At 41.9% G+C, this 26,927-nt stretch overlaps 2 protein-coding genes across 6 annotated transcripts in view; both read right to left on the bottom strand.

Annotated features, from left to right (window-relative positions):
• The window catches only part of LOC122760141, a 32,145-nt gene extending 15,145 nt beyond the window's left edge, over positions 1-17,000 (bottom strand). Inside the window, exon 1 of the mRNA XM_044015198.1 lies at positions 16,933-17,000. Within this exon, the coding sequence (XP_043871133.1) occupies positions 16,933-16,969 (37 nt within the window). The 5' untranslated portion in view covers positions 16,970-17,000. The remainder of the gene's footprint in view (positions 1-16,932) is intronic.
• LOC122760142 (Fc receptor-like protein 4) overlaps positions 1-26,927 on the bottom strand; it is a 36,018-nt gene that overhangs the window by 3,490 nt on the left and 5,601 nt on the right. Inside the window, exons 1-11 of one of the 5 annotated variants that reach the window (XM_044015206.1) lie at positions 25,257-25,443; positions 25,122-25,157; positions 24,023-24,283; positions 23,621-23,875; positions 23,254-23,511; positions 22,468-22,722; positions 22,286-22,399; positions 22,145-22,160; positions 21,944-22,017; positions 20,934-20,984; positions 20,059-20,250 (exon numbers count right to left, since the gene is read on the bottom strand). In XM_044015206.1, the coding sequence (XP_043871141.1) occupies positions 20,150-20,250; positions 20,934-20,984; positions 21,944-22,017; positions 22,145-22,160; positions 22,286-22,399; positions 22,468-22,722; positions 23,254-23,511; positions 23,621-23,875; positions 24,023-24,283; positions 25,122-25,157; positions 25,257-25,293 (1,458 nt within the window). In that variant the 5' untranslated portion in view covers positions 25,294-25,443 and the 3' untranslated portion in view covers positions 20,059-20,149. Of the gene's footprint in view, positions 1-374; positions 672-14,024; positions 14,283-14,376; positions 14,699-20,058; positions 20,251-20,933; positions 20,985-21,943; positions 22,018-22,144; positions 22,161-22,285; positions 22,400-22,467; positions 22,723-23,253; positions 23,512-23,620; positions 23,876-24,022; positions 24,284-25,121; positions 25,158-25,256; positions 25,444-26,927 lie in introns of those variants that run through there. The other 4 variants (XM_044015201.1, XM_044015203.1, XM_044015202.1 and 1 more) reach the window with 4 other exon arrangements.

The raw sequence follows: 26,927 nt of genomic DNA, 5'->3' as shown, positions 1-26,927 counted from the left end.
TGACTATTTTCAATTCTGACTTTTTCTATTGAAAAAAATCCAAATTCTGACTTTAATCTCAAAATTCTGTGAAAAAGTCAGAATTCTGACATTTTTTGTTTGTTTTTAAGTAAAGTCAGATGTGGCCCTACTATCCTCAACCACAACAGAAACATAAAAAATGATTTTGATAATTACCAATGCTGTTAATTTAGGGCGGCTCTGTCTTTAGGTCATTAATGCCAAAAACATGTTGCCTATCCCAGCTTTAACTAATCAACCAGACACAGATGACATTGTTGAGGTCAGAACGAAACAAAAACATGAATAAAAATGTAAATGATCATTGGAACAAGGAGAAGAGGGAAAGCAAATAAACAAGTACACAAACTGACCTCTGGACCAGACAAACTTGTGACTGTAAGACGTGTAATGCACTGGGTCTCCTCTTCCTGCTCTGCATGCATACCCTGCTGTATTTGTGTGATTATAGACGACATAGGAATCCTGTGTGGTCCCGTTTGTGCTTCCAGGCAGCAGCTCATAGTCGTATAAGTATTCTCGGGCTATGTCAGGAATAAGCTTGTACCAGTAGAACCTCCAGCCTGCAGACGGATGTTTAGCAGCACAGTTCAGATTAACCGATGCTCCGGGATTTGGCCACAATGACGACACAGAGAGATTAGGTGAATCTGTTAGAAGATTAAAAAACTGATTTGAAGGATTTTGTCTATCTATCTCCAAATATAAATCATATGATGCTAATATTATATATTTTAAGTGTGGTTATCAAAATGAACTTAAACCCCCAAACGATACAATACTTCATTGGAGAAGAATATTTGTTACACAGTTGGAAAATCATGTATTTGAAATAGTTTGAAAGGACTAAAATGACTGTATCCGACTGATATCAGTATTGGCAGGTACTTCGGTTTATATCGGTAACATAGCTGCTCGCAGATTAATACCATTTGTCACCAAAAATAATCTATGTCTAATGTGTTTGCCCTTTAATCTCATTGTGTGACAGAGAAAATTAGCAATTTTTTTCTTGTGGGAAGAAGAGATTTTAACAACTTAACAAAACACGCACCAACCAAGACCTATGTTAGCTTAGGTCTACCTTGCCACTCTATCTCACAGTTTGACAGACTTGTCCAACAGAAAACTGAAGTTAAAAACCATTTACTCTCCCACACCAATGTCCATAGAGAAAATCAGCAATTATAGTGAATCAACCTCCTCCATCTCACGCTGTTCTCTGTATCCCCCTCTCTCACACCAACTAATTTCATGTCCTCTTTCACTACACCCATAAACCTTCTCTTTGGTCTTCCTCTAGACCTCCTGCCTGGCAGTTCCAACCCCAGCATCCTTCTACCAATATACTCACTATCCCTCCTCTGTACATGACCAAACCTCATCTCATTCTGGCCTCTCTGACCTTATCTCCAAAACATCTAACATGTTCCTCTGATTGACTCATTCCTGATCCTATCCATCTTCGTCACTCCCAAAGAGAACCTCAACATCTTCATCTCTGCTACCTCCAGCTCTGCTTCCTGTCTTTTCCTCAGTGTCACTGTCTCTAGACCATACAGCATCGCTGGTCTCACCACTGTCTTGTATATCTTTCCTTTCATTCTGACTGATACTCTTTTATTACACATTACTGACACTTTTCTCCACCCATTCCAACCAGCTTGAACATGTTTCTTCACCTCTTTTCCACAATCTCCACTGCTCTGGACTGTTGACCCTAAATACTTCCAATCCTCCACCGTCTTTATCTCCACTCCCTGTAGCCTCATGGTTCCACTTGGGTTCCTCTAATTCACACACATATATTCTGTCTTGCCGTGACTAACCTTCATTCCTCTCCTTTCTAGAGCATATCTCCACCTCTCGAGCTTTTCCACCACCTGTTCTCTGCTCTCACCACAAATCACAATGTCATCTGCAAACATCATAGTCCATGGAGATTCCTGTCTAACCTCATCTGTCAGTCTGTCCATCACCACCGCAAACAAGAAGGGACTCAGAGCCGAACCCGGATGTAGTCCCACCTCCACCTTGAACTTCTCTGTCACACCTACAGCACACCTCACCGCTGTCTCACAGTTGGCATGTCCTGCACCAGTCTAACATACTTCTCTCCCACTCCAGACTTCCTCATACAGTACCATAGTTCCTCTCTCGGCACCCTGTCATAGGCTTTTTCCAGATCTACAAAGGCACAATGCAGCTCCCTCTGACCTTCTCTGTATTTCTCTACCAGAATTCTTAAAAATACTGCATCTGTAGTACTCTTTCTAGGCATGAAACCATACTGTTGCTCACAAATGCTGACTTCTGCTCTCAGTCTAGTTTCCACTACTCTTTCCCATAACTTCATTGTATGGCTCATCAACTTTATTCCTCTATAGTTACTGCAATCCTGAACATCTCCCTTATTCCTAAAAATGGGCACCATCACACTTCTTCTCCATTCCTCAGGCATCCCCTCACTCTCTAAGATCCTGTTGAATAGTCTAACCAGAAACTCTACTGCCTCCTCTCCTAGACACTTCCATACCTCCACAGGTATATCATCAGGACCAACTGCCTTTCCATTCTTCATCCTCTTCAGTGCCCCCCTCACTTCAGCTTTACTAATCTCTGCTACTTCATGGTTCACAGTAGTCACCTCTTCTACCCTTTGCTCTCTTTCATTTTCCTCATTCATTAGCTCTTCAAAGTACTCTTTCTATCGTCCCATTACTTCTGTGGCACCTGTCAACACATGTCCCTCTCTATCCTTAATCACCCGAACCTGCTGGACGTCTTTCCCATCTCTATCTCTCTGTTTTGCCATCCTGTATAAATCATTCTCTCCCTCCTTACTTTCCAACCTAGCATACGGGTCATCATACACCCTTTGTTTGGCCTTTGCCACCTCTACCTTTACCTTGTGCTGCATCTCCCTGTACTCCTGTCTGCTCTCTTCAGTCTCCTCAGTGTCCCACTTTTTCTTTGCTAACCTCTTTCTCTTTATATACTCCTGCACTTCCCCATTCCACCACCAAGTCTCCTTATCTACTTTCCTTCCAGACGACACACCAAGTACTCTCCTACCTGTCTCCCTGATTAGATTAGCTGTAGTAGCTGACAACCCAGATTCTTTCTCAACTCCTTCCTGAAAACCACAGAACAGTCCTCTCTTTTCAGCTTCCACCACTTTGTCCTTTGTTCTGCCTTTGTCCTCTTCGTCTTCCTTGTCACCAGATTCATCCTACAAACCACCATCCTATGCTGACTTGCTACACTCTCACCCACCACTACTTTGCAGTCACTGATCGCCTTCAGATTACATCGTCTATACAAGATGTAGTCTACCTTTGTGCTCCTACCTCCACTCTTATAAATCACCCTATGCTCATGCCTCTTCTGGAAAAAAGTATTCACTACAGCCATTTACATCCTTTTTGCAAAGTCTACCACCATCTGTCCCTCTGTGTTCCTGCCTTGGATACCAAACCTGCCCATCACTTCTTCATCACCTCTATTTCCTGCACCAACATGTCCATTGAAGTCTGCACCAATTACCACTCTCTCACCTCTGGGGATATTCTGCATCACTTCATCTAACTCACTCCAGAATGTTTCCTTCTCCTCTAATTCACATCCCACCTGTGGGGCATAGCGACTAATAACATTTAACATCACACCTTCAATTTCAAGCTTCAGACTCATCAGTCTATCTGACACACTGTTCACTTCCAGGACATTCCTAACAAACTCCTGCTTTAGCATAACACCTACTCCATTTCTCTTCCTATCAATACCATAGTAGTACAACTTAAAACCTGCACCTAAGCTTCTCGCCTTGCTACCTTTCCACCTGGTCTCCTGGACACACAGTGTATTATAGCAGCTCAGCCTCAAACTTCCGCTACTGAGGTTTCTGACTCCGGATGACCTGGTTGACGCGCTTTGCCTTGGCGATCGCTCTTTTGTACTCTGATTGAATGTCCAGGCTGTTTGTTTAGTTGCAATATATTGGTTTATTGCTGTGCGTTTCTTTGCATAATGAAATTCCTTCAAATAATCCACAAACATTCACGAGTAGCGCCTCCGCGGTACAGCGGTCGAAAACCGTTTGCCCTTCCGGTTCACAAACCTGACAAGGACAGTGATATTGCCACCTATATACACACCTGAGCTCCCCCTCTGAGAGCACAGCGACCCCACACACACATTGAGTGAATTACACCAAACCCTCATACCACAATTAAACACATTCGGCTTCTATACACCGGCCCCTAATTGTTACTGGCAGCCTGACATAACAATTCAAACGTAACAAGACAGGAGCAAATAATGTGTTGATACAGTTGCATTAAAGTACAGTACAGACAAATCTATATTCCATGTACCAAACAAAGTTTCGTCACTGGCCTTTCAATAATGTTGGCCCTTGTCTGTAACCTCACGGAACGCACCAGCCCTTGTTTATCTGGAAAAACCTCCAGAACCCTGCCAAGCAGCCATGAACCACGTGGAGCTGAAGAATCCATGATCACTACAATATCTCCAGCTTTCAAACTCCTCTTCCTTTCGTTCCACTTCTGCCTCTCTTGGAGCAACGGCAAATACTCCCGTATCCATCTCTTCCAGAAAAGGTCGGAGAGGTACTGTACTTGCCTCCAGCGCCTTCTCACATACAAATCATGAGGTTCAAACGCTCCAGGTGGCAAAGCTGGTTTACCCTTTAATAGAAGAAGATGGTTAGGTGTGAGAGGTTCCAGGTCATTAGCATCCTCTGAGAGCTTGGTAATTGGACGATCGTTCAAAATGGCTTCCACTTCACAGAACACTGTATGTAATCCATCATCATCCAACTTCTGCTGATGCAGAACAGAACTGAGCATTCTTCTCACCAGGCGGATCATCCGTTCCCATACACCACCATGGTGTGAGCCTGCTGGTGGATTAAAGCTCCACTGAATTCCAACCTGTGCCAGCACTCCTTGAATTCTGTCTTGATTCAAAGTGGCAAGCGCCTCCTTCAGCTCTCTGTCTGCTCCAATGAAGTTAGTGCCATTGTCTGATGTTAGACTAGTCACCTGCCCTCTTCTGCTGACAAAACGCCGCAGAGCATTGATGCATGCATCGGTGTCCAGTGAAACTGCCACCTCCAGGTGGACAGCCCTACTTGCCATACAGGTAAATATAACACCATATCGCTTGCAGGTTGACCTTCCTCTCCTCACGTCAATTGGACCAAAATAATCCACACCTGTGTTGGTAAATGGTGGAAGATCAGGAAGAATTCTCACCAATGGCAGGTCAGCCATTTTTTGTTCCAATGCTCTTCCATTATATCGCCTACAAAAGCTGCAATCACCAATTATTTTCCTGACAGCTGCATTGGCGTTCGTAATCCAAAATCTTTTCCTCAACTTGGACAGTGTGTGAGCCCGTCCACCATGGCCGAGATTCTGGTGCACATGTCTGAGGATGAGCATGGAAATGTGCTGATCTTTGGAGAGAATGAGTGGATGCTTGGCTTCCTCAGGCATTGCTCCTCTGCTCAGTCTTCCTCCAACTCTCAGGAGCCCATCCTCCAAAACTGGGTCCAGCCGGTATATGGGACTCAGTCGACTCACTGACCCTTTCCCAGACGACAAAGCAGACACCTCTTCACCAAACCTCTGTTGCTGACAGTAACGAATTATGGCATCCTCTGCTCCCAGCAAATCATCCAGTGTCAGACTGCCACTCATGAATGTTGACGTGTCTCCCTTTCTTTCAATCCTCCTTGAGCTGCCATGACCCCTTTTCTCTAGACAATTGGTCACAGGAGCCTCCAACTGCTTCCTCCTGCAACTCTGTGCCAACAACATGACCTTCCACCTTAGGATCCAGGCAACAGCTGTCTTGAGCCTCCTCCAGTCAGAAAAGAAAGCAATGAGCTGATCCGTAGGACAGGAGATGTCACACACACTGATGGCATTCACCATTACCTCCTTTCTGACCTCTTGGTCATCAGGGTTCACGGAGATGTCCAACACAGTTTTAGGCCAGTCCTCCTTCGGCTTCCAAAGAAATGCGGGACCTTCCAGCCACCTGGTCTTGTTCAGAAAATCAGAGACCCTCATTCCCCTTGAAGCGTCGTCGGCTGGATTATCCTTAGAACCCACATGCCTCCATTGTGAGGGTTCAGATGCTTCTCTGATGATGGAGATTCTGTTGGCCACGAACGTGTGAAAGCGCCTGTCCTCATTATTAACGTACTTCAAAACTGACGTGCTGTCAGTCCAAAAGACTGAATCCTCCACTTGGATATCCAGCTCTGCCTTTAACAATGAGTCCACTCTGACTGCGAGGACAGCTGCTGTCAGCTCCAGTCGGGGAATAGTCACAGCCTTCAGAGGTGTCACCCTGGCTTTGCCGAGCAGAAAGGTGACCTGGATGTTGTTTTCCTGATTTAACATACGGACGTATGTTACAGTTCCGTATCCACCTTCACTAGCATCGGCAAAGTGATGTAATTGGGCATATTTGATCTCTCCAAACCCCACTGGCTTGATGCACCTTCTTACTTTGAATGTAGACAGCTGCAACAGGTCCTCCAACCACCTTTTCCAACAAGGCAAGATGTCCTTGGGTAGATCATCATCCCATCCACTACCTCTCCTACAGAGCTCCTGTTGCATCATCTTAGCAGGCAAGGTGACTGGGGCCAGAAAACCCAACGGATCGTACACTGAGCTGGTGACTGACAGCATACCACGTCTGGTGAGAGACTGTTGTTTCATCTCCATCTTAAACCTGAAAGAGTCAGTCTCCACACACCACAGTAGACCCAAAGCCCTTTCCATTGGCAGGTTGTCTCTGTCCAAATCTAACTCCTTCAGGTCCTTGGCCCTTTGCTCCTCCGTGAGGGCTTGTAACACAACACGACTGTTGCTTATCCACTTCTCCAAGATGAAGCTCCCCTTCTGACACAGAGCAGTTAAATCCTTTATCATTCGGATCGCTTCTTCTTCAGTGGCTAAGCTCTTTAAACAGTCGTCAACATAGAAATTCTGCTTAACAGACTGAACCACCTCCTCCAAAAACTCAGGCTGATTGTCATCCGCAGTTTTCCTCAGTGCATAACTTGCACAGCTAGGTGATGACACGGCGCCGAACAGATGCACAGTCATCCGATACTCCCTGAGATCCTGAGTAAGGTCACCATCTGGCCACCAAAGAAAGCGAAGAAATTCCCTGTCCTCCTCAGCAACCTTCACCTGGTGGAACATGGCTTGAATGTCACCCATGAAGGCCACCACTTCATTCCTGAAACGAAGAAGAACTCCAAGCAATGAGCTGGTGAGGTTGGGACCTGGCAACAATTCACCATTCAAGGATACTCCTTGAAATGTGGCTCCACAGTCAACACCACTCTGAGTGATCCTTTCCTCGGATGGCGGACACCATGGTGAGGGATGTACCACACCTTACCCCTTTCACCATGCAGCTGTTGTTGAGGTACTTGCTCTGCATAGTTTTTACTGATGAGTGTGTTAATGTACTCAGCATACTCCTGATGCAAGTGTTTGTTGTTCAGGAATTTCCTCCTCAAACCCTGGATCCTTTGCTTAGCCACTGCAAAGTTATTAGGCAGACAGAGCGTTTTGCTCTTATATGGAAGTTTCAAACAGTACCTTCCTTTCTGAAGTACTGCTGAGCGCTCCATGATTTCCAGAAACCTTTGGTCTTCTCTGGACATTTCCTTCTCCTTTACGGTCTTCTCATTAAACTCATAGCTGTACTGCTTGACCAGCATTTCTTCGAGCTTGCACATAGAAATCCTGTTCACCATCGCCAAGGGCAGCTCCCCCTCCGAAGCACCACTGTGGCTATTCAGTGGTCCGTTAACAACCCATCCAAGCACTGTCTTTATAGCATATGGGCCATTCCCGCTACTGTTAATGACTTCCCAGGGTTCTAAAATCCTGGGAGCGTTGGTTCCAATTAACAGGTCAACGTTTGCTTTTAAGTTTGGGATGTTTACCTTGGACAAATATGGCCACTTTGCCAGTTCTTCAGATGTCACCATGTTATTAACATTGACTGGCATTTGTGTCTGTGTGAGAACCTCTGGGAGAATATGAAAGTCATTGCTGTCTAGATTAGATACCTCCAAGCCAGTTAATGAATATGCTGGAACCACTGCTTTCTGCCCCATCGTGCTCAACAGGAAGTTGGTTTTTTTTCCTGTGATGTTTAGCTTCCGCATTAGTTGTTCTGAGCAGAATGTGGTTGAACTTCCTGGGTCCAAAAAGGCATAAGTTTTTATTATGTGATTTCCCTTTGCACTTTTGACCTTCACAGGCAGGATGGATAACACACACCGGTCCTTACCGGCCCCTGTATGTCCACATGTTTTAGGTGAAGTTGGCTGGTGAGATGTTTCAGACTCTTCCGGGGCTGGTTGCCTTTTAATATGAAGCGCAGTGGGGTGGGTTTGACTACATATTTTACATGTCAAGCGATTTTCACAGTCACGACTCATGTGTCCCACACATAAACATGCAAAACAAACCCCCCTTTGCCTCAGAATCTGAATCTTTTCCTTGTGCTTCCAACCCTTGAACTGTTTGCAGTCCTCCAAAGAGTGGCTACGAGCACAGCAAAGGCATTCAGCCTTTTCTGGGCCTGCTGTGGGCTCCTTATCCTTTTCCAGCACTTCCATAGATGTTATGGTGGTGGCCACGACATTTCCTTTCATATTGTATCGAGGTTGTGTTTTAAACCCAGTGACAGACTTTATCCCAGCAACACCAGATGCCTCCTGTATCTCACCAAACAAAGGGTCAGAAAGAATACTGACACGACGCTCAATGAACATAACCATATCCATGAAGCAAGCTGGTTGATTGGTTGTCTCCATTATGTCATGGGCTATGGTCCTCCATTGCTCCCTCATTCTGAACGGCAGCTTTGACACAATGGCTCTTATATTTACTGGCATATTCAGTTCCTGCATGTACTGAAGCTCTTCCATTACATTGCAGCATCCACGCAGAAATAATGAATAGGCTTGCAGAGTTCTTACGTCCTCAGATTTAATTGTCTGCCAGGCCAGAGCCTTTTCCATATAAGCACTTGCAATTTTGTACTGATTTCCAAAATGTTTCTGGAGAAGTTCCTTTGCTACTGCATAACCACGCTCTGGAGCCATATGCTGGCAGCTTCGCACCAGTTCACGTGGCTGTCCTCTTGTGAACTGTTCCAGATAGTATAAACAATCCGCTTGTCCTGCCTTTTCCTCTACTCCTTGCTCAAAGGCTTTGATGAATGTCCTGTAATGGAGAGGGTCCCCCTCAAATGTGGGAATATCTCGTGGTGGTAGTGTCATCATATGCTGTTGCTGTACCAGAGCTGCTGTTATTTCATTTTGCCTTTGCATTATGGTAAGTATGTCAGGTGGACTTTGGCCAATGTGGTGTTGTTGCATAGGTTGAGCAGTTGATGACTGGTGTTGAAAATGCAGCGATGTTTCAGATATATTGACCTGTTGCTGCTGTTTTTGGCTGCACTGATGCATTGAAGCAGCTTGGACCCATTGCTCAGTTTCATTGAGTTGCACATCCTTTAATATGGTTTCCTTGGGTGGTAGTGACCATTTTGACAATCCATTTTGTGTTGATTTCCATCCAACAGGACGGTACATCTTTGCCATAGGGTTCAACGTGGTGACAGAGTTTTCAAGCCTTTTCTTTTTCTCCTTTTCCAAATAGGAATTCATGCCATTGCTGTGTGTTTGAGAAGAACCTCTCCGCTCTGAAGCCTGTAATACAGCCAGCTTAGCAGTGGATGCAGCTATTTCAGCTTGTAAATCAAGCTGTTCTCTTTTTCTTTTCAGCTGCTGTTCCTGTTCCTCCAAGTCATGCTTTTCTTTTAAAGCTTCAGCCAGAGCAACAAGCGCTGCCCTTTCTGCTTCAACCTTTATGGCTGCAGAGGATGTAGTACTTGATTTTGCACTGTTATGGCTCCTATGGCTCGAGTGTTTACTAATATTTGAAACACTGTCATTAGGATTAACGTCATCCACAACGTTACCATTTTCATTTGCAACACTGTCATCATTTGATACCCACATTTTTGTGTTAGCAATACACTCATTAATAGGCAACATTTTTGCCTTGAACCATATTTCCTGTTTTTCCTTTTCCTCACATGGCAAAGAATCCAACAAATTATTGTGCATGTATTTTGCTTCATAACAGACTTCCAACAATTCATCAAGAGCATCCTGTACCTTTGTTTTATCATGCTTTAGCATCAAATCTTGTATTGATTTTCTTATGATGGCTGTTTTAGTTAACTTAGCTTTTCTGCCAGACTGCAACCTGTCTAATTCATTAGCAAGGGCCTTTGCAGTGAGTTTAACCACACGTTTTTTAGTTTGTGTTTCAACATCGCCACCCACACTACTAGATGTAATAACATTTTGCACATTAGTCCCAGCAGCTTTAATTGTGTCCGACATAGCGCTGCTTCTTCTCATGATGAATAGTCAGTTCATAAACAGCCAGCAGCAATCAACGGATGCGACGCAAAGTTTATTGTCCCCCTCGCTTCGGCGACCAATGCATTGGGTTTATGCCCGGCGATGTGTGCACACAATTTCAATGGCCATTTACCGGTGTAGCGCTACACATACCTCCGTGCGTTGGGCGCCATGCGGTAGTTCCATGGTCTGATGGTCCGATGATCCGATGGTAATGGTCCGATGATCCTATGCTCCACAGTCAGGTTCAGCTCCAGCACCGCTCTCCGGCGTCTCGATATCCACGTCCAGACGCTCTCCAAATCCCTCAAAGTCCAAACCGCTTCCAGCAGCTCCCCCCGTCTTGCGCTCTCGTGAGCGGGTGCGATGACGGCGTTCACGGGATCTGGACCTCCGGCGTTCTCTTCGTTCCGTACCAAACGTGCCTTAAGTGTCCCACAAAGTTCCAACTGGTGCAGGTTTTCGACTACTATTATAGCAGCTCAGCCTCAAACTTCCGCTACTGAGGTTTCTGACTCCGGATGACCTGGTTGACGCGCTTTGCCTTGGCGATCGCTCTTTTGTACTCTGATTGAATGTCCAGGCTGTTTGTTTAGTTGCAATATATTGGTTTATTGCTGTGCGTTTCTTTGCATAATGAAATTCCTTCAAATAATCCACAAACATTCACGAGTAGCGCCTCCGCGGTACAGCGGTCGAAAACCGTTTGCCCTTCCGGTTCACAAACCTGACAAGGACAGTGATATTGCCACCTATATACACACCTGAGCTCCCCCTCTGAGAGCACAGCGACCCCACACACACATTGAGTGAATTACACCAAACCCTCATACCACAATTAAATACATTCGGCTTCTATACAGTGTATCCACCTTCCTTCTCTGTGTGGCAATATGTAGTTCGGTAACAATCAGATGGACTGCAGTTCCACCCAATCACAGTGGGAGACTGCCACATAAAGGCGGACGTAAAGCACCTGTCAGCCCTTTGATTGCTGGAGGCTGGGTCGCGTCACTCCTGCGCTTCCTCCATTTCCACGTCCGTGTGGTTACAGGTGGGCTGCCGGCTGCATTTCTCGCGTATGTTGCCCATCCAGTACTAATGTGATTGTTTTATAAAGGTCCACTTGGGTGTTGCTGCTGGCTGCACGCTGGTCACCGCTCTGTGCCACTCACTGCCTGCTGCTGGTCGCTCTCGGGGAGCGTTGATCCCTCCATTCCACGCTGTGTTGGCCGGGATCGTCTGACCGGTATGTAGTGCAGTGGTCTTAGCTTCCTCCTCCAGCCATTCACAAGTTGCTCTTTGTTTGTTTGCTTCATCGTAGGATGACTGATTTTAGCGGCGCAGTGCCGGCTAATCCACCCATAGAACCACTGCTGCTTTGCTTCCGCTTTGTCTCTTCACTTCTTTGCCTCATTTAAAGAGATTACTTGGACTGATTGCTGGGCCTCACTGGAACTGTGTGTTTGCGGGACTAACTGTTTCGCCTTACGCAGGACACTCACCGCTCCGCCCAGTTTCTGATCGCCTTGTCCGTTTATTCGGCGGGCGATAGTGTACGTGCTTCAACCCGTTGCTCGCAGGGCGAAGCGGTCGTTTGGTAACGCTGTTTGTGATTGGTGCAGCCACATCTTAAACTGTGTGTGTGTGGGTGTGTGGGTGTGTGTGTGTACTTGCATGAGAGGACAGTGTGGGAATATTCATTGGATTGTGGGAATATTCATTGGATTTTGTTCTTTTGTGGTAATTTCTTTAATTTTGTTTGTAATTTGTTTTGTTGTAACCCATAAATATAAGTATTCTGTTAGTTTTGTGCTTATTTTTGGGTTATTATGGGTTGCATTTTAATTGTTATTATATAGAATTTTGCTTATTCGTTATTGGGTTTAATCATTATAGCTCCTGTACATTTAATTATTTGATTTCTCTTTTGTTATTAGTTATTGTTTTGTTTTATTATTTGTTCTTTTCTAATTGGTTGCTTTCTGGTCGCCCCCATTCAGGTGCTGAACCTGGTGGATTGATGTCCTGGTCACGGTGTCCCCTTGTGTTGTGTTTGCACTTGGTAGCTTCTTTGTTTTTTTTTACTTTTATTTGCTTCACGTGTGGTGTTCCTGGGATCCCCTTTTTCTTTGGATACGGTTTTTCGCGGTAGGCCTCAGCACTGATTGGCTCCCCTTATGTCCCCTTAAGTGAGTAATTTTTTATAGTATTTTTAAAACAGAAATTTGTATAAATAAAAGTATTTTGTATTATTGAACTGCCGTCTCTGTCTCGTTGCATAACGAACCTCAGTGCCTTGCTTTATTTGGGTTAGTCCACTTATAAGAAATCCCTGGGTGAAATTCCCAGGGTGGCATTGTCTAGCAACAATTTAAATTTATCGATGCTGCCTTAAAGGCGACATAGACCGGAAGCTCCAATTAACACTGCATTTGTGTGTGTGTATCTGCGTCATTACCTCGTTTATGAAACCCTAAAGTTTCAGAAAATAGTGTTGTATTGTTTTCCTGGGCTCTGCGAAGCGGATCAGCACTTCCGTAGGTTGATGTCGTCATCAGAAATCCTCACCACTCCTCTCACCACCGTAGCGCCTCCTGGTGCGGGCACTAGTCCGGGCACATCCGGTTGCGTACATTCAACCGCAGAAGAAGAACTACTCTCGTTGTAGCTGCTGAGATGCAGAGCATCCACCGTGCCAGAGGGGGAGCTGTGTATCTGAGAGCTGGCCTATCTATTACGTCACTTCCAGGTACCTGACCAATCAACAGTAGGAAAGCTCTCGTTGGCTGGCCAATCACAACACAGTCCACGTTCTGGGGGTGTGGTTTTGGTCTGAAACAGCGCGGCTGACGAGAGCGTCAGTGAGGAGATATTTTGATCGGCTCGTTTGCAGCGATTAGTAGGTTTTTAATCATGAAACCAAGTTAATATATGTAAGTAGACCTCCATAACTAACATATATGTGTGATACAAGCCTTCTATGTCGCCTTTAAAAAGGCACCTCCCCATACCACGTGTCGCCACAGTCTGGATCATGGCAATCAACTCTCTAGCTTTTCCTGTCATCGTCCCAATATTCAAAGTCCCTACTCTCAGTCCCAGACTCTTGCCTTTCCTCTTTTCTCTCTGTTTCTTAACCCTCAGAAGTCACAAAATAACACATTAGAACGTACTAATGGAGGCAGCAGTGGATCAGAAACTCCTGTGTGCTGTGATGTAAAATCACTGCTTTTCTCTATGGGCTTTGGTGTGGGAGAGGGAGATTTAATGAATTTAATGAATTTAATTTCCCAGCCTCTATCACAGTGAGACAAAGTGGCAAACATGTTCTTAAACAGAAGTAGATTTGATTCGTGAGACTTGTTCTTTTCTTTAATGATTTCATTTTCAGTGAGGGTGATTATCTCTGTCCCTCTCCCGAGCGATCCCTTATTAATGCATTATCTTACACTTAAATAAAAACAATTTTATATCCAGCGAAACAAAAACATACCAATTACTGTCAGTGTGAAAGCTTTACTCCACCATGTTTGGCCATATGTACTTCCTGCCCTACACATGTAGTCTGATGTTGTAGCATGGACAACTACATGTTCCTTTTTGTTTTCTGGAAGAACAACTTGCTGTTTCATCCACTCATACTCCCACGCGATGTTTTCTCCACCCTTCATCTCACACGTGAGCCTGGTCTTCTCTCCGTAGAAAACCTCAGGCCAGTTGTGGTTCAGCTTCACAACAGGTGTGATGGCAACTTGCAATTAAAGCAGCAGTAAAGGTGTCAACAGCTCAAAACACAGTGTTTCACTTTTAATGTTTTCATTTAAAATAAAAAAGTTTGCTCATACCAAATATGTCACTGTGCACGGTGTAGTAACGTGGAGTTCCTCGTTCTCCTGCGCACCAGTAAAGTCCATCCTGTGAGACACTGATTCTGTCATTCGAGTGGAAAACGACGTCCCCTGCAGTCAGAGGTTGGGTGGTTGTGTCGCTGTACCAGGAATATTCCCAGCCAGGTGTTGATGGGCTCACAGAGCAGGTCAACATCACAGCGCCCACTGTTGAACTGTTGCCTTCCAAAATCACTGCCTTAGGTGTGTACACTGTTCAATTTGGAATAAAAGTATATAAATGGACATAATTATTGTCATAGAAAAAAAATATTATTATTTTGTGGCTTTATAACCAGCTGCAGAACGAGTCTCTATGTAAACACTTTTAAAATCGTCAAGCAAAACACAAAATGTTGAAATATCTCTTAATTTTAGTTTTTTTTAAAAAAAGTTGCACTTACTGTTAAAAATATTAATTACTTTTCTTCTTCTTCTTCTTCTTCTTTTCCTTTTGGCTGCTCCCTTCAGGGGTCGCCACAGCAAATCAACCTCCTCCATCTCACGCTGTTCTCTGTATCCCCCTCTCTCACACCACCTAATTTCATGTCCTCTTTCACTACACCCATAAACCTTCTCTTTGGTCTTCCTCTAGACCTCCTGCCTGGCAGTTCCAACCCCAGCATCCTTCTACCAATATACTCACTATCCCTCCTCTGTACATGACCAAACCTCATCTCATTCTGGCCTCTCTGACCTCATCTCCAAAACATCTAACATGTGCTGTTCCTCTGATTGACTCATTCTTGATCCTATCCTTCTTCGTCACTCCCAAAGAGAACCTCAACATCTTCATCTCTGCTACCTCCAGCTCTGCTTCCTGTCTTTTCCTCAGTGTCACTGTCTCTAGACCATACATCATCGCTGGTCTCACCACTGTCTTGTATATCTTTCCTTTCATTCTGGCTGACTCTCTTTTATCACACATTATCCCTGACACTTTTCTCCACCCATTCCAACCAGCTTGAACACGTTTCTTCACCTCTTTTCCACAATCTCCACTGCTCTTTTATTATTATTATTATTATTATTATTATTATTATTATCATTGATAAAATTATTGAAGTTTCACAATCAAAAAAGTGTACAATTCATTGTCCTTTGTTAATTTTTAACACATTTTGTACTTCAATTTCCTCTCCATTATAATTTCTCAAATCCATATTAAGCTTTAAATACACATAGATGAAATAAATGTGTAAATATAGACACTTACCTAAAACTGTTAGATGAACTTTATTACTTTCCTCCTGATTTCCTGAGAGTTTATTTTGACCAGTGCAAGAGTAGTGTCCTGTATGTATGTTTTGTGTGTATATCTGATGTTTCTTAAAGTAACTGTACTCGATAAAACGTTGACCGTCTGTGTTGAAAAAATACCACCAGTCTGTCTCTTGTCCTTCCTTCACGTCACATATGAGGGTGACAGACTCTCCATGGAAAAATACTGACCAGTTTGGTTCAACGGTCAGAACAACTAAAACAAAAGAAGCAAGTGTTTTAAAAATTGAAATACAATTAAAAAAACAGTGGAACAAACACTAAACAAAGCACACGCTAAAGAAACGTCTTCTTTTATTAGGGTTTGAGCACAAGGAGCGTAGAACCCTGTTGAAACCGGGTTTCAAAAAAAACTTTATTTGGAGTTTAGAATCTCAAGAAAGAAACAGAATAAATAAAGAATAAGTGCGTGTTCGGTCTAAACCTATGTACTGTCATGATAAGTTCAGCTATTTTACACACAAAGTAAAATAAGATGGGGAAATTTGCTAATCTTTTGGAAAAAGAAAGAAGAAAGAAAGAAATAATCTCGGCAGGCTTGTTTTGCAATAGAAAAATAATCTCCATTCAAGAAACAAAAATCTAACTGTGTCTTAATAAGATAATACAGCTAATTTTAAGTGAATTTAATCTTATTTAAGTGAATATTTCTCACATGACATAATTTCTTTAATTGTGATAAAAACAACTTTGTTAGATTTTGGCCAGTTTTGTCCACTTTCTTGTTGTTTTTCCTCGTTTTAGTGCACATTACAGTCTGAAAGTTAACAAACTAGTTTTCAATATTCCAGCCAAGCAAAATTTGCCAGATTAAAACAATAAAATTGAATGGAGCATTTGTCTAATTTTGTCTTAAACCAATTCTCTTCAAGAAGTTCAAAACTTAACATTTTGACATCAAATTTCAGTATGTAAAGGTTAAACCTCATCTGTGTCACAGAACTGCTCTTTGACTGAGATTACTAGATTACCACTAATCATTATTCGCAGGATCAACTATTTTATGAATCCAAAATCAGTATTGGAGCCCACATTGATACAGATAGTGTATCAAAAGATCAATAAATCAGCACAAATAAAATAAAAAGGTTGAGACTTACCTTCAGCTTGTCCACAGTAGAAGGGAAGATTCAGTGCTTCAAGTGAAAAATAGAAAGTCAGACATGATCAAAATGACAAAAACGATGAAAACTAAAGCGTAAGTGAGCGACTCGGAAAAAGAAAGTGACTCACAGAATAATCCCAGCACCCAGAGCAAAGTCTGTTCCATCCTCACGTCCAAAAACCGACGCTCTGTTAACCTCCTGATGGAAATTTCTCCTCAAACTTGAACGTGTACAAAGAGAAACCAAGAAGCTTTGAGAAACAGAAGTGCAGTATCATTTCAATATCTAAAAGCTGGACTTCTTCTTCTTCTTCTGACCTATTCTGGGCTGTGAGCGCTTCCTTCCCTATTGGACAAAACAAACACGTCTTTGATCAGATTTGATCGCAGTAACGCACAGGCATGTTCACTTCACTTTTACCACACAAGTTTCCAGTCCAGATGAGTCCGTTTGGATCACTCATGAACCTCTAATATTGTTTAATTTGGCTTGTTGTATTAGATTAGGTGGGTTTTATTTGGTTGTATGCATTAGTGTGGACTGTGGTGAAACCACATCTCTACATGGGGAGTAGACGTCACACAAACAGGATGTTCTGGTTTAGGTGTTAAATGTCACCCTTTAACAGCCTCAAAATGTCCGTCTGGACTTTTTTGCTAATTTTAACCATAAAAAGGGCCAGAAAATGTCCTGTGAGTAAGTGCTTTTGATCATTTTCCCAGAATAACAATGTCAATATTGGGCAGTTATTTACAATTTACTGCATGTTAAAAAGTTTTTAGAAAATCCACAGTACTTGTACACGAACACCAGATTTTGCGTGTCAAATTTGAAATTTGAACATCTTTGCGTCCAATTTAGAGTGTCCAATTTCCCCAAATCTGCATGTTATTGGACTGTGGGAGGAAACCAGAGAACATGGAGAAAACCTACGTGCACACGGGAAGAACATGCAAACTCACATGTAGAAAATCCCTTGTTCTGACCGGGTCACGAACCCAGGGGTCTGAGCACGGCACCAACCGTGTGGCCCCTTCATCCATAACATGCATTACCACAAGATCTTAGAAACACTCAGCCAATCAGCAGTGGTGATTGCTCTGAGACAGCACGGGACGCTCGGCTTCCTCGATACTAAACGTGCCCTAGACCGCGATCAGAATGTGTCACTAGTGTGTTCAGAATCAGCTGATTATCGCGGATGACGGATCGTCTTGCGTGATTTTTCGTATTCCCGTAGCAGCCTCCGCATGCAAACCACTTGAAGCTCAGCTTCATCTGGTTGTAGCGACTGTCAAATGCAGCAAATATGTCACTTCCACGGAAGCTCAGCTTCTCTGGGGAGTCAGTGGAGCAGTGGGCGGACACTGGGCTTCTGCGTGATGATTGGAGTCAACACTGTTCTAAAATAATGTTCCTCTCACTTTATTTGTGTTTTTCTTGTATATTCTTAGAGTATATTTACTCTTTCTGGAGTGCCACAGATGGGCAAGGAACCATATATGGTAACTTCAAGTCTTGTTCTATCCTCCAATAACAAGGGTTCTCAATCCTGGTCCTAGGGACCCACTGCCCTGTACGTTTCCTTGCTCCAACACACCTGATTCAAAAGCTCAGCTCATCAGCAAACACTGGAGAAGCCTGATAACGATCCATTTATTTGATTCAGGTAGTGGTCCCCAGGACCAGGATTGAGAACCCCTGCTCTAGGGTTTAAGTATTTCAATGAGTTAAGGGTTAAGGCCATGTTATCATTTGGTTGTCTTTCTATTCTTATATATATGTAAGGATAGGAAGTGACAGAAACTGGCAGTGTTACACCCTCAGTGTAGGTACAGCCTGCCGGAAATAATCAGAATTAGTAATAGTAACAACGATTCTGTAATGTTTTCATCACACAGGCTTATGTCAGACTTCCTCTCCCCAGTCCTGATCTCATTTAAAGAGAAACAGCTTTGACGAGTGGTTTCTTAAGAAACCAGAAGAAAAGTTAAGGTCTATGGTGACATCTGTGTTCACTGTGATGCAGCGGTACACTATGTGTAACACTATAGAGATATAAAAAAATGTACTAGCTCTAGTGCCGTGGTTCTCCAACTGTGTTACATAAGCTTCCTCTGGTGGTACTTGAGGGAAATGCTTTTCTACCAGGGTATGAGATTCTCACTCTGAGAGAGCTCAGTGTTTTCTCAGGTGGCACTTGGGAGACTCTATTTGTGCTTTTCTAAAAGTAAATCTTTACCTCCCTCTTGTTGTGGGAAAAGTTGGAGTCGGTCACAAATTATACACATTTTGAAAGGATTTTAAGGGGAAGAAATGATGGAAAAATACAACAAAGGAAAAGGAAACTACCCACAACTGGGTGAAGCAGCGGAAGGACATTTTATGAATGCAGTTATGTCGGTGAAGGTTCTCAGTCATTCAGATCGTAATCTTCTTCAATAGTGGGCTGTGGGCGAGTGGACTCTCATCCAAGAGGTTTCTTTAGTTCTGACTATCTAGTGGGAAGAACCAGGTATTTAACCCTTGAGGCCGATACCGGTCTAGAGAGTCCTTCGGTTGAACAATTCAGATCGTTCACCAAGGAGCCATCGTTGATTCCGCCATCTTGAGTGGAAGTGTACCTCTTTCTGACTTGACCACTCTCTATCACACACACACACACACATAAACACACTGTATATAGTAACATTTAGTAGATATTGTTTCAATCTTTGATGCCTTTTTAAAAATAATAATTAAAGTCCATCAAGCAAACTGTTGTACTGTTATGCCATTAAAAGACAGACGGTTCCCTGCATTTATAGTTAATAAAGCCATGAAATCTAATAATGGTTCCAAAGAACTCGCTATTCATCTACATGTACGTAGAAATACATGGATTTTTCACTGCATTTTCCTGCTTTGAGAATTATTTCAGTCATTTCCACTTGTGTGTGGCGCAAAACATGCCAACTGCGAGAAAGACTCTTGACAATAATGCACCCATAAGTGTTTCCTTCACCTTTTTTTTTTTTTTTAAACAAAGATTTTTATTAAAAGAAAAAGATAAGATGATAATGAAATAATTAATGAACAAGAGGAGTCCACACAGTAGAGTAGGTCAAGAAGGTCGTAGGTTCGATTCCTGGTTCAACTGAGGGCGTTTGTCTGTGTGGACTTTACATGTTCTCCCTGTGTGTGTTTGGGTTCTTTATGGGTTCTCCAGTTTCCTCCCGCACTCCACAAACATGCAGTGGTTAATTTGACACTGAGTACCAAGCCAATCCCGGCTGACATTAAAAAAGAAAATTGTTCATGGAGGTCTTTTATGGTTAACGTTGAGCATCATCTGGTCAATTTTGCTAATTGCTGATTTGCCTATACATGCTAATATTTCTACATGCACCTGAATCTACATTTTCATAGTTGCAGTGAAGCTCCTCCCCTTCAGCATGTTGGCGTCCTGCGAGAAAAAAAGAAAATTGAAAATGTATTTTCACATAAAACAAAATCTCAAATAACAACATTTATCAGAAAATCCCTGTGTAAATTGTCCCTAACATTTATTGTCCCCTTAGATATAATAATCTTTCATCTTTTTCCCACAATAACCGTTTCTTTACAATTATTTTAAATGTAATTACAGATTAAAAAAAAATAGGGCCCACGTGCAGTACCGTCACAGCCCACTAGAGTGACTTCCCAAGCTGAGCTGCCTCTACATTGCCCCTACTGGTCATGTTAGTATTGCATCTTTCAGGTCACTGAGCAAACGCTGTCGATTAGTGATAGCGTTTGTAACATTTAACAGGAATTTTGACTAAAATATGTCAGTGACAACAACGTTTCTTACTAAGAGAGCGCACGATAAAAGCTATTAGCGGCCTCATGCTTTGGTGGCTAAATAAAAATAAGAAACTTTAGTTTTAACTTTTTAAGGCAACTTTAGCAATCAAAACATCTGGTACTGATCAGAAACATTTGCATTGTCTTTTAGAACTTGTTTTAGTAGTTAGCCCTGAAGGAATTAACATGGCATAAGATGAAAAATGGGTAAAATTTCAGGTGACAGTCTACCGGAAATATCACAATCACAAGCCACAATCACATTAGTCTATGTAGGAGCCTAAATTGAAAATACTGTACCAGTCCCAATGTTTCCAGCGCCTCCAACTGTTTCATAGATACAAACGTCACCTACAAATACAGCACAGGGTGTAAATCTTATTCTCACAAATGTAATAACCGGACAAAGAAAAGGGGAGTGTCCTCCAACGAAAGATAAGTATGTGTCGTATGCAGGAATTACGACCCATAAATAACAGCAGGTACCTTGGATGTGTTGACGTCGAGTAGCTTCGTTGAGGTTTCCAATGGCAGTTCGCTTAGTGGTTAAAGCATTGTACTTTCATGTGATTGACACAGATTCAAATCCCACATTAAGGCCCTGGTATACCGTGCGTTGATTGTGCGCCAAGTGTGTGCAGCCAAGGATTTGGAACCGCTTTTGGAGCTCGCTGGTTGTGAGTGGACAGCGAATGCGCAAATGAATTTCGGCCCAACTGGTGGGTAGGTGGATTATAAGCCCCGCTCACCAAGCAGAAAACACATTTGACAATCGTATAAGTAGTCGCCAAGGATAGTCATCCGAGCCTTGACCTGGCGAACAGGTTGACACCCCGACTCCCCTGCCCGACGGACCTCTCAGCTGTGAGCAGCTCGACCCAGACGTGTCCGAGGGAGCTGTAGCATCGTTCTCTTCTTCTTTGGTAGGAATGCGCCCTATTGCCTGCGTCCAGACTTGTATCACCACCCGATGGTGAATTGAGATACTACAGGACCCTGACGCCGCGAGCATACCGGGGTCCACGATATGCGACACGCACTTCAGCGTGTGGTATGCGTGCGGAAGTATACCAGGGCCTTTAGAGTTTTACACACGATACATGCTTTTACAGACATGTCATTGTCTGTAAATTACTGCCTAGCCCTGTGTTTTCTTTAGCGCTAACCCTCATCTCACCAACACTTGTGTGTGGTTACATTGAAAAATACCTCTGCACTATGTGTCGTATTCAGGCCAAAACAACCCATAATTACGTTTCAGTTGGAGGACAGGTTGAAGAAAATGGCTGTGAAAACATTGGAAGCCTGACCGTGAAGAAGAGTCGAGTACACCTGCTGTTGATTTTCGCCTTGATTGACAGTTTGGTCTGTGGCAAATGTCTGACTGTTGAAAATATGCATTCAAAAATAAGTATGTCATATAAAAATCTTATTACAGTATATATATATCTGCCGCAGTGTTAGGAATTGCTGTAATGATGGAGATGAAACAATGGAGTGCCTTTACCAACCTGTTACCATTTGGGTCTGTGGGGGAAAATATACAGTAATTATTATATATTACATGGTTTTGTGTCAAGTTGAACTACTGCTCCATGTTAGTCATCTAAAAAATAATGCCCTGTATTACTTTAAAAAGAAAAACATCCCACCTTTAGACTTTCTGTAGCAAAAAAACAGCAGCAGAGGAATTATTACTAAAACTCCACAAACCAATCCAACAATCAGAGGCAAATGACCTGGAGAGTGTTCTGGTTTGGACAAAGCTGTAACAAAATAAAAAATTATTCGTGTGATGATATTGTCACATAAAAAAAGCTTAAATCATACCTACATTTGACTGAAATCCAACTCTGTAGTGAAGTCAGAGTCCGCTGAGAATATTTTCCTTCACATCTGTAAAAGCCTTCATGTGACTCTGACACCGCAGGGATCGTCAGCGTCCATCTCATGTCATTCTGGACGACTTTGTCGTTTTTATAGAAGACAACATTAGCAACAAAGTTCCCCGTCTTCAGCTTGCAGCGAAGCGTAACAGCTGCTCCTTCAGTCACGGGATGTGTCGGACTCTCAAGTAGAATATCTTTGACTAAACAACCAAAAGGAAGAATGTGAAGTTTTATTCATATCAGGTTTGACAAACATTCTTCAAAGGCTCTAAATTTAAGTTCAAGCCCAAGTCGAGTCACCAAAGGTCATCGAGGAAGAGCTTAAAGTCGCAAGGTTTAACCTTTGCCCATTTGTTTTGTATCAAGTGTTGTTATGTATGTATTGTTTTGTGGTTGTCGCAATATGTGGCCGTCACAAAGGCTATGAAGTTATTGAAGGACACATAAGAACTTACTAATGGAGGCAGCAGTGGATCAGAAACTTGGTGTGGGAGAGGGAGATTTAATGAATTTAATGAATTTAATTTCCCAGCCTCTATCACAGTGAGACAAAGTGGCAAACACGTTCTTAAGCAGATGTAGATTTGATTCGTGAGACTTGTTCTTTTCTTTAATGATTTCATTTTCAGTGAGGGTGATTATCTCTGTCCCTCTCCCGAGCGATCCCTTATTAATGCATTATCTTACACTTAAATAAAAACAATTTTATATCCAGCAAAACAAAAACATACCAATTACTGTCAGTCTGAAAGCTTTACTCCACCGTGTTTGGCCATATGTACTTTCTGCCCTACACATGTAGTCTGATGTTGTAGCATGGACAACTACATGTTCCTTTTTGTTTTCTGGAAGAACAACTTGCTGTTTCATCCACTCATACTCCCACACGACGTTTTCTCCACCCTTCATCTCACACGTGAGCCTGGTCTCCTCTCCGTAGAAAACCTCAGGCCAGTTGTGGTTCAGCTTCACAACAGGTGTGATGGCAACTTGCAATTAAAGCAGCAGAAAAGGTCAAATACACACACGTGTCAACAGCTCAAAACGCAGAGTTTCATTTTTAATGTTTTCATTTAAAATAAAAAAGTTTGCTCATACCAAATGTGTCACTGTGCTCGGTGTAGTAACGTGGAGTTCCTCGTCCTCCTGCGCACCGGTAAAGTCCATCCTGTGAGACACTGATTCTGTCATTCGAGTGGAAAATGGTGCCCCCTGCAGTCAGAGGTTGGGCGTTTGTGCCGCTGTACCAGGAATATTCCCAGCCAGGTGTTGATGGGCTCACAGAGCAGGTCAACATCACAGCGCCCACTGTTGAACTGTTGCCTTCCAAAATCAATGCCTTAGGTGTGTACACTGTTCAATTTGGAATAGTTTCACGATCAAAAAAGTGTACAATTCATTGTCCTTTGTTAATTTTTAACATATTTTGTACTTCAATTTCCCCTCTTTTAAGCTTTAAATACACATAGATGAAATAAATGTTTAAATATAGACACTTACCTAAAACTGTTAGATGAACCATATTACTTTCCTCCTGATTACTTGAGAGTTTATTTCGACCAGTGCAAGAGTAGTGTCCTGTTTGTATGTATTGTGTGTATATCTGATATTTCTTATTTGAACTGTACACGATAAAACGTTGACCGTCTCTGTTGAAAGAATACCACCAGTCTGTCTCTTGTCCTTCCTTCACGTCACATATGAGGGTGACAGACTCTCCATGGAAAAATACTGACCAGTTTGGTTCAACGGTCAGAACAACTAAAACAAAAGAAGCAAATGTTTTAAAAATTGAAATACAATTAAAAAAACAGTGGAACAAATCCACACGCTAAAGAAACGTGTTCTTTTATTAGGGTTTGAGCACAAGGAGTGTAGAACCCTGTTGAAACTCAAGGAGTTATTCTTCTTCTTCTCCCAACAACAACTTTATTTGTAGTTTAGAATCTCAAGAAAGAAACAGAATAAATAAAGAATAAGTGCATGTTCAGTCTAAACCTAACATAACATGTACTTAAAGTAAAATAAGATGGGGAAATTTGCTTATCTTTTGGAAAAAGAAAGAAGAAAGAAAGAAAGATTCTCGGCAGGCTTGTTTTGCAATAGAAAAATAATCTCCATTTAAGAAACAAAAAATCCAACTTTGTCTCTTTAAGTGAATTTAATCTAATTTAAGTGAATATTTCTCACATGACAGAATTTCTTTAATTGTGATAAGAACAACTTTGTTAGATTTTGGCCAGTTTTGTCCACTTTCTTGTTGTTTTTCCTTGTTTTAGTGCACATTACAGTCTGAAAGTTAACAAACTAGTTTTCAATATTCTAGCCAAGCAACATTTGCCAGATTAAAACAATAAAATTGAATGGAGCATTTGTCTTATTTTGTCTTAAACCAATTCTCTTCAAGAAGTTCAAAATTTAACATTTTGACATCAAAATTGAGTAAGTAAAGGTTAAACCTCATACTCTTTGACTGAGATTACCAGATTACCACTGCTCATTATTCGCAGAATCAACTATTTTATGAATCCAAAATCTGTATTGGAGCCCACATTGATACAGATAGTGTATCGTCAAAAGTCAAAAGGTTGAGACTTACCTTCAGCTTGTCCACAGTAGAAGAGAAGATTCAGTGCTTCAAGTGAAAAATAGAAAGTCAGACATGATCAAACTGACATAAAAACGATGAAAACTAAAGCGTAAGTGAGCGACTCGGAAAAAGAAAGTGACTCACAGAATAATCCCAGCACCCAGAGCAAAGTCTGTTCCATCCTCACGTCCGACACTGTGTTAATCTCCTGATGGAAATTTCTCCTCAAACTTGAACGTGTTCAAAGAGAAACCAAGAAGCTTTGAGAAACAGAAGTGCAGTATCATTACAATATCTAAAAGCTGGACTTCTTCTTCTTCTTCTGAGTTTATCCGGGCTGTGAGCACTTCCTTCCCTTTTGCACAGAACAAACACGTCTTGAGCAGATTTGACCGCAGTAACGCACAGCCGTGTTCACGTCACTTTTACCACACAAGTTTCCAGTCCAGATGAGTCCGTTTGGATCACTCATGAACCTCTAATAATGTTTAATTTGGCTTGTTGTATTAGATTAGGTGGGATTTAATTGGTTGTATGCATTAGTGTGGACTGTGGTGAAACGTGGAGTAGGAGTCACACAAACAGGATGTTCGGGTTTAGGTGTTAAATTTCACATTTAACACCTAAGCCTACAATGACACATTTCCACCGGCTCTACTCGCCTCGCCACAGCACAGTTTGAGTAGCGTTTCCACTAGCCTAGTACCTGGTACCAGGTACTATTTTTAGTACCTGCTCATTCCAAGCGTGCTTAAAAGCAGGTACTATGCGATGATTGGTCAGACTGCCGGCCGCTGAGTCCCGTCACAGGAAGAGACCTCCCACACACAAATCAAGCTGAACAGCGCAATAATATTTACTATTGACTGCATATTAAAGTTTTTTAGAAAAACTACTGTAGTTGTATATGAACACCAGATTTTGTGTGTTAAATTTGAACTGTATAACACATTTGGTTGAGTCAATATGTCTCAATATCCAATATATTTACATATCCAATATATTTCATATGTTTCATTCCATTTATTCAAAGTTTCATTCAATATATTCAGAGGTTCATTCCATATATTCAAGGATTCATGCCATATATTCAAGGATTCATTCCATATATTCAAGGGTTCATTCAATATATTCAAGGGTTCATTCAATATATTCAAAGTTTCATTTCATATATTCAAAGTTTCATTCAATATATTCAGAGTTTCATTCAATATATTCAGAGTTTCATTCCATATATTCAAGGATTCATGCCATATATTCAAGGATTCATTCCATATATTCAAGGGTTCATTCAATATATTCAAAGTTTCATTTCATATATTCAAAGTTTCATTCAATATATTCAGAGTTTCATTCAATATATTCAGAGTTTCATTCCATATATTCAAGGTTTCATTCAATATATTCAAAGTTTCATTCAATATATTCAGAGTTTCATTCAATATATTCAGAGTTTCATTCCATATATTCAAGGTTTCATTCAATATATTCAAAGTTTCATTCCATATATTCAGAGTTTCATTCAATATATTCAGAGTTTCATTCCATATATTCAAGGATTCATTCAATATATTCAGAGTTTTATTCCATATATTCAAGGATTCATTCCATATATTCAGAGTTTCATTCCATATATTCAAGGTTTCATTCAATATATTCAGAGTTTCATTCCATATATTCAAGGATTCATTCCATATATTCAGAGTTTCATTCCATATATTCAAGGTTTCATTCAATATATTCAGAGTTTCATTCCATATATTCAAGGTTTCATTCAATATATTCAAAGTTTCATTCCATATATTCAAGGTTTCA

This window comes from Solea senegalensis, unplaced genomic scaffold (assembly GCF_019176455.1).
Source record: "Solea senegalensis isolate Sse05_10M unplaced genomic scaffold, IFAPA_SoseM_1 scf7180000013044, whole genome shotgun sequence".
NCBI lineage: Eukaryota > Metazoa > Chordata > Actinopteri > Pleuronectiformes > Soleidae > Solea > Solea senegalensis.
Note: the sequence above shows the minus strand (reverse complement) of the source record. Positions and strands in the feature narration are given on the sequence as shown.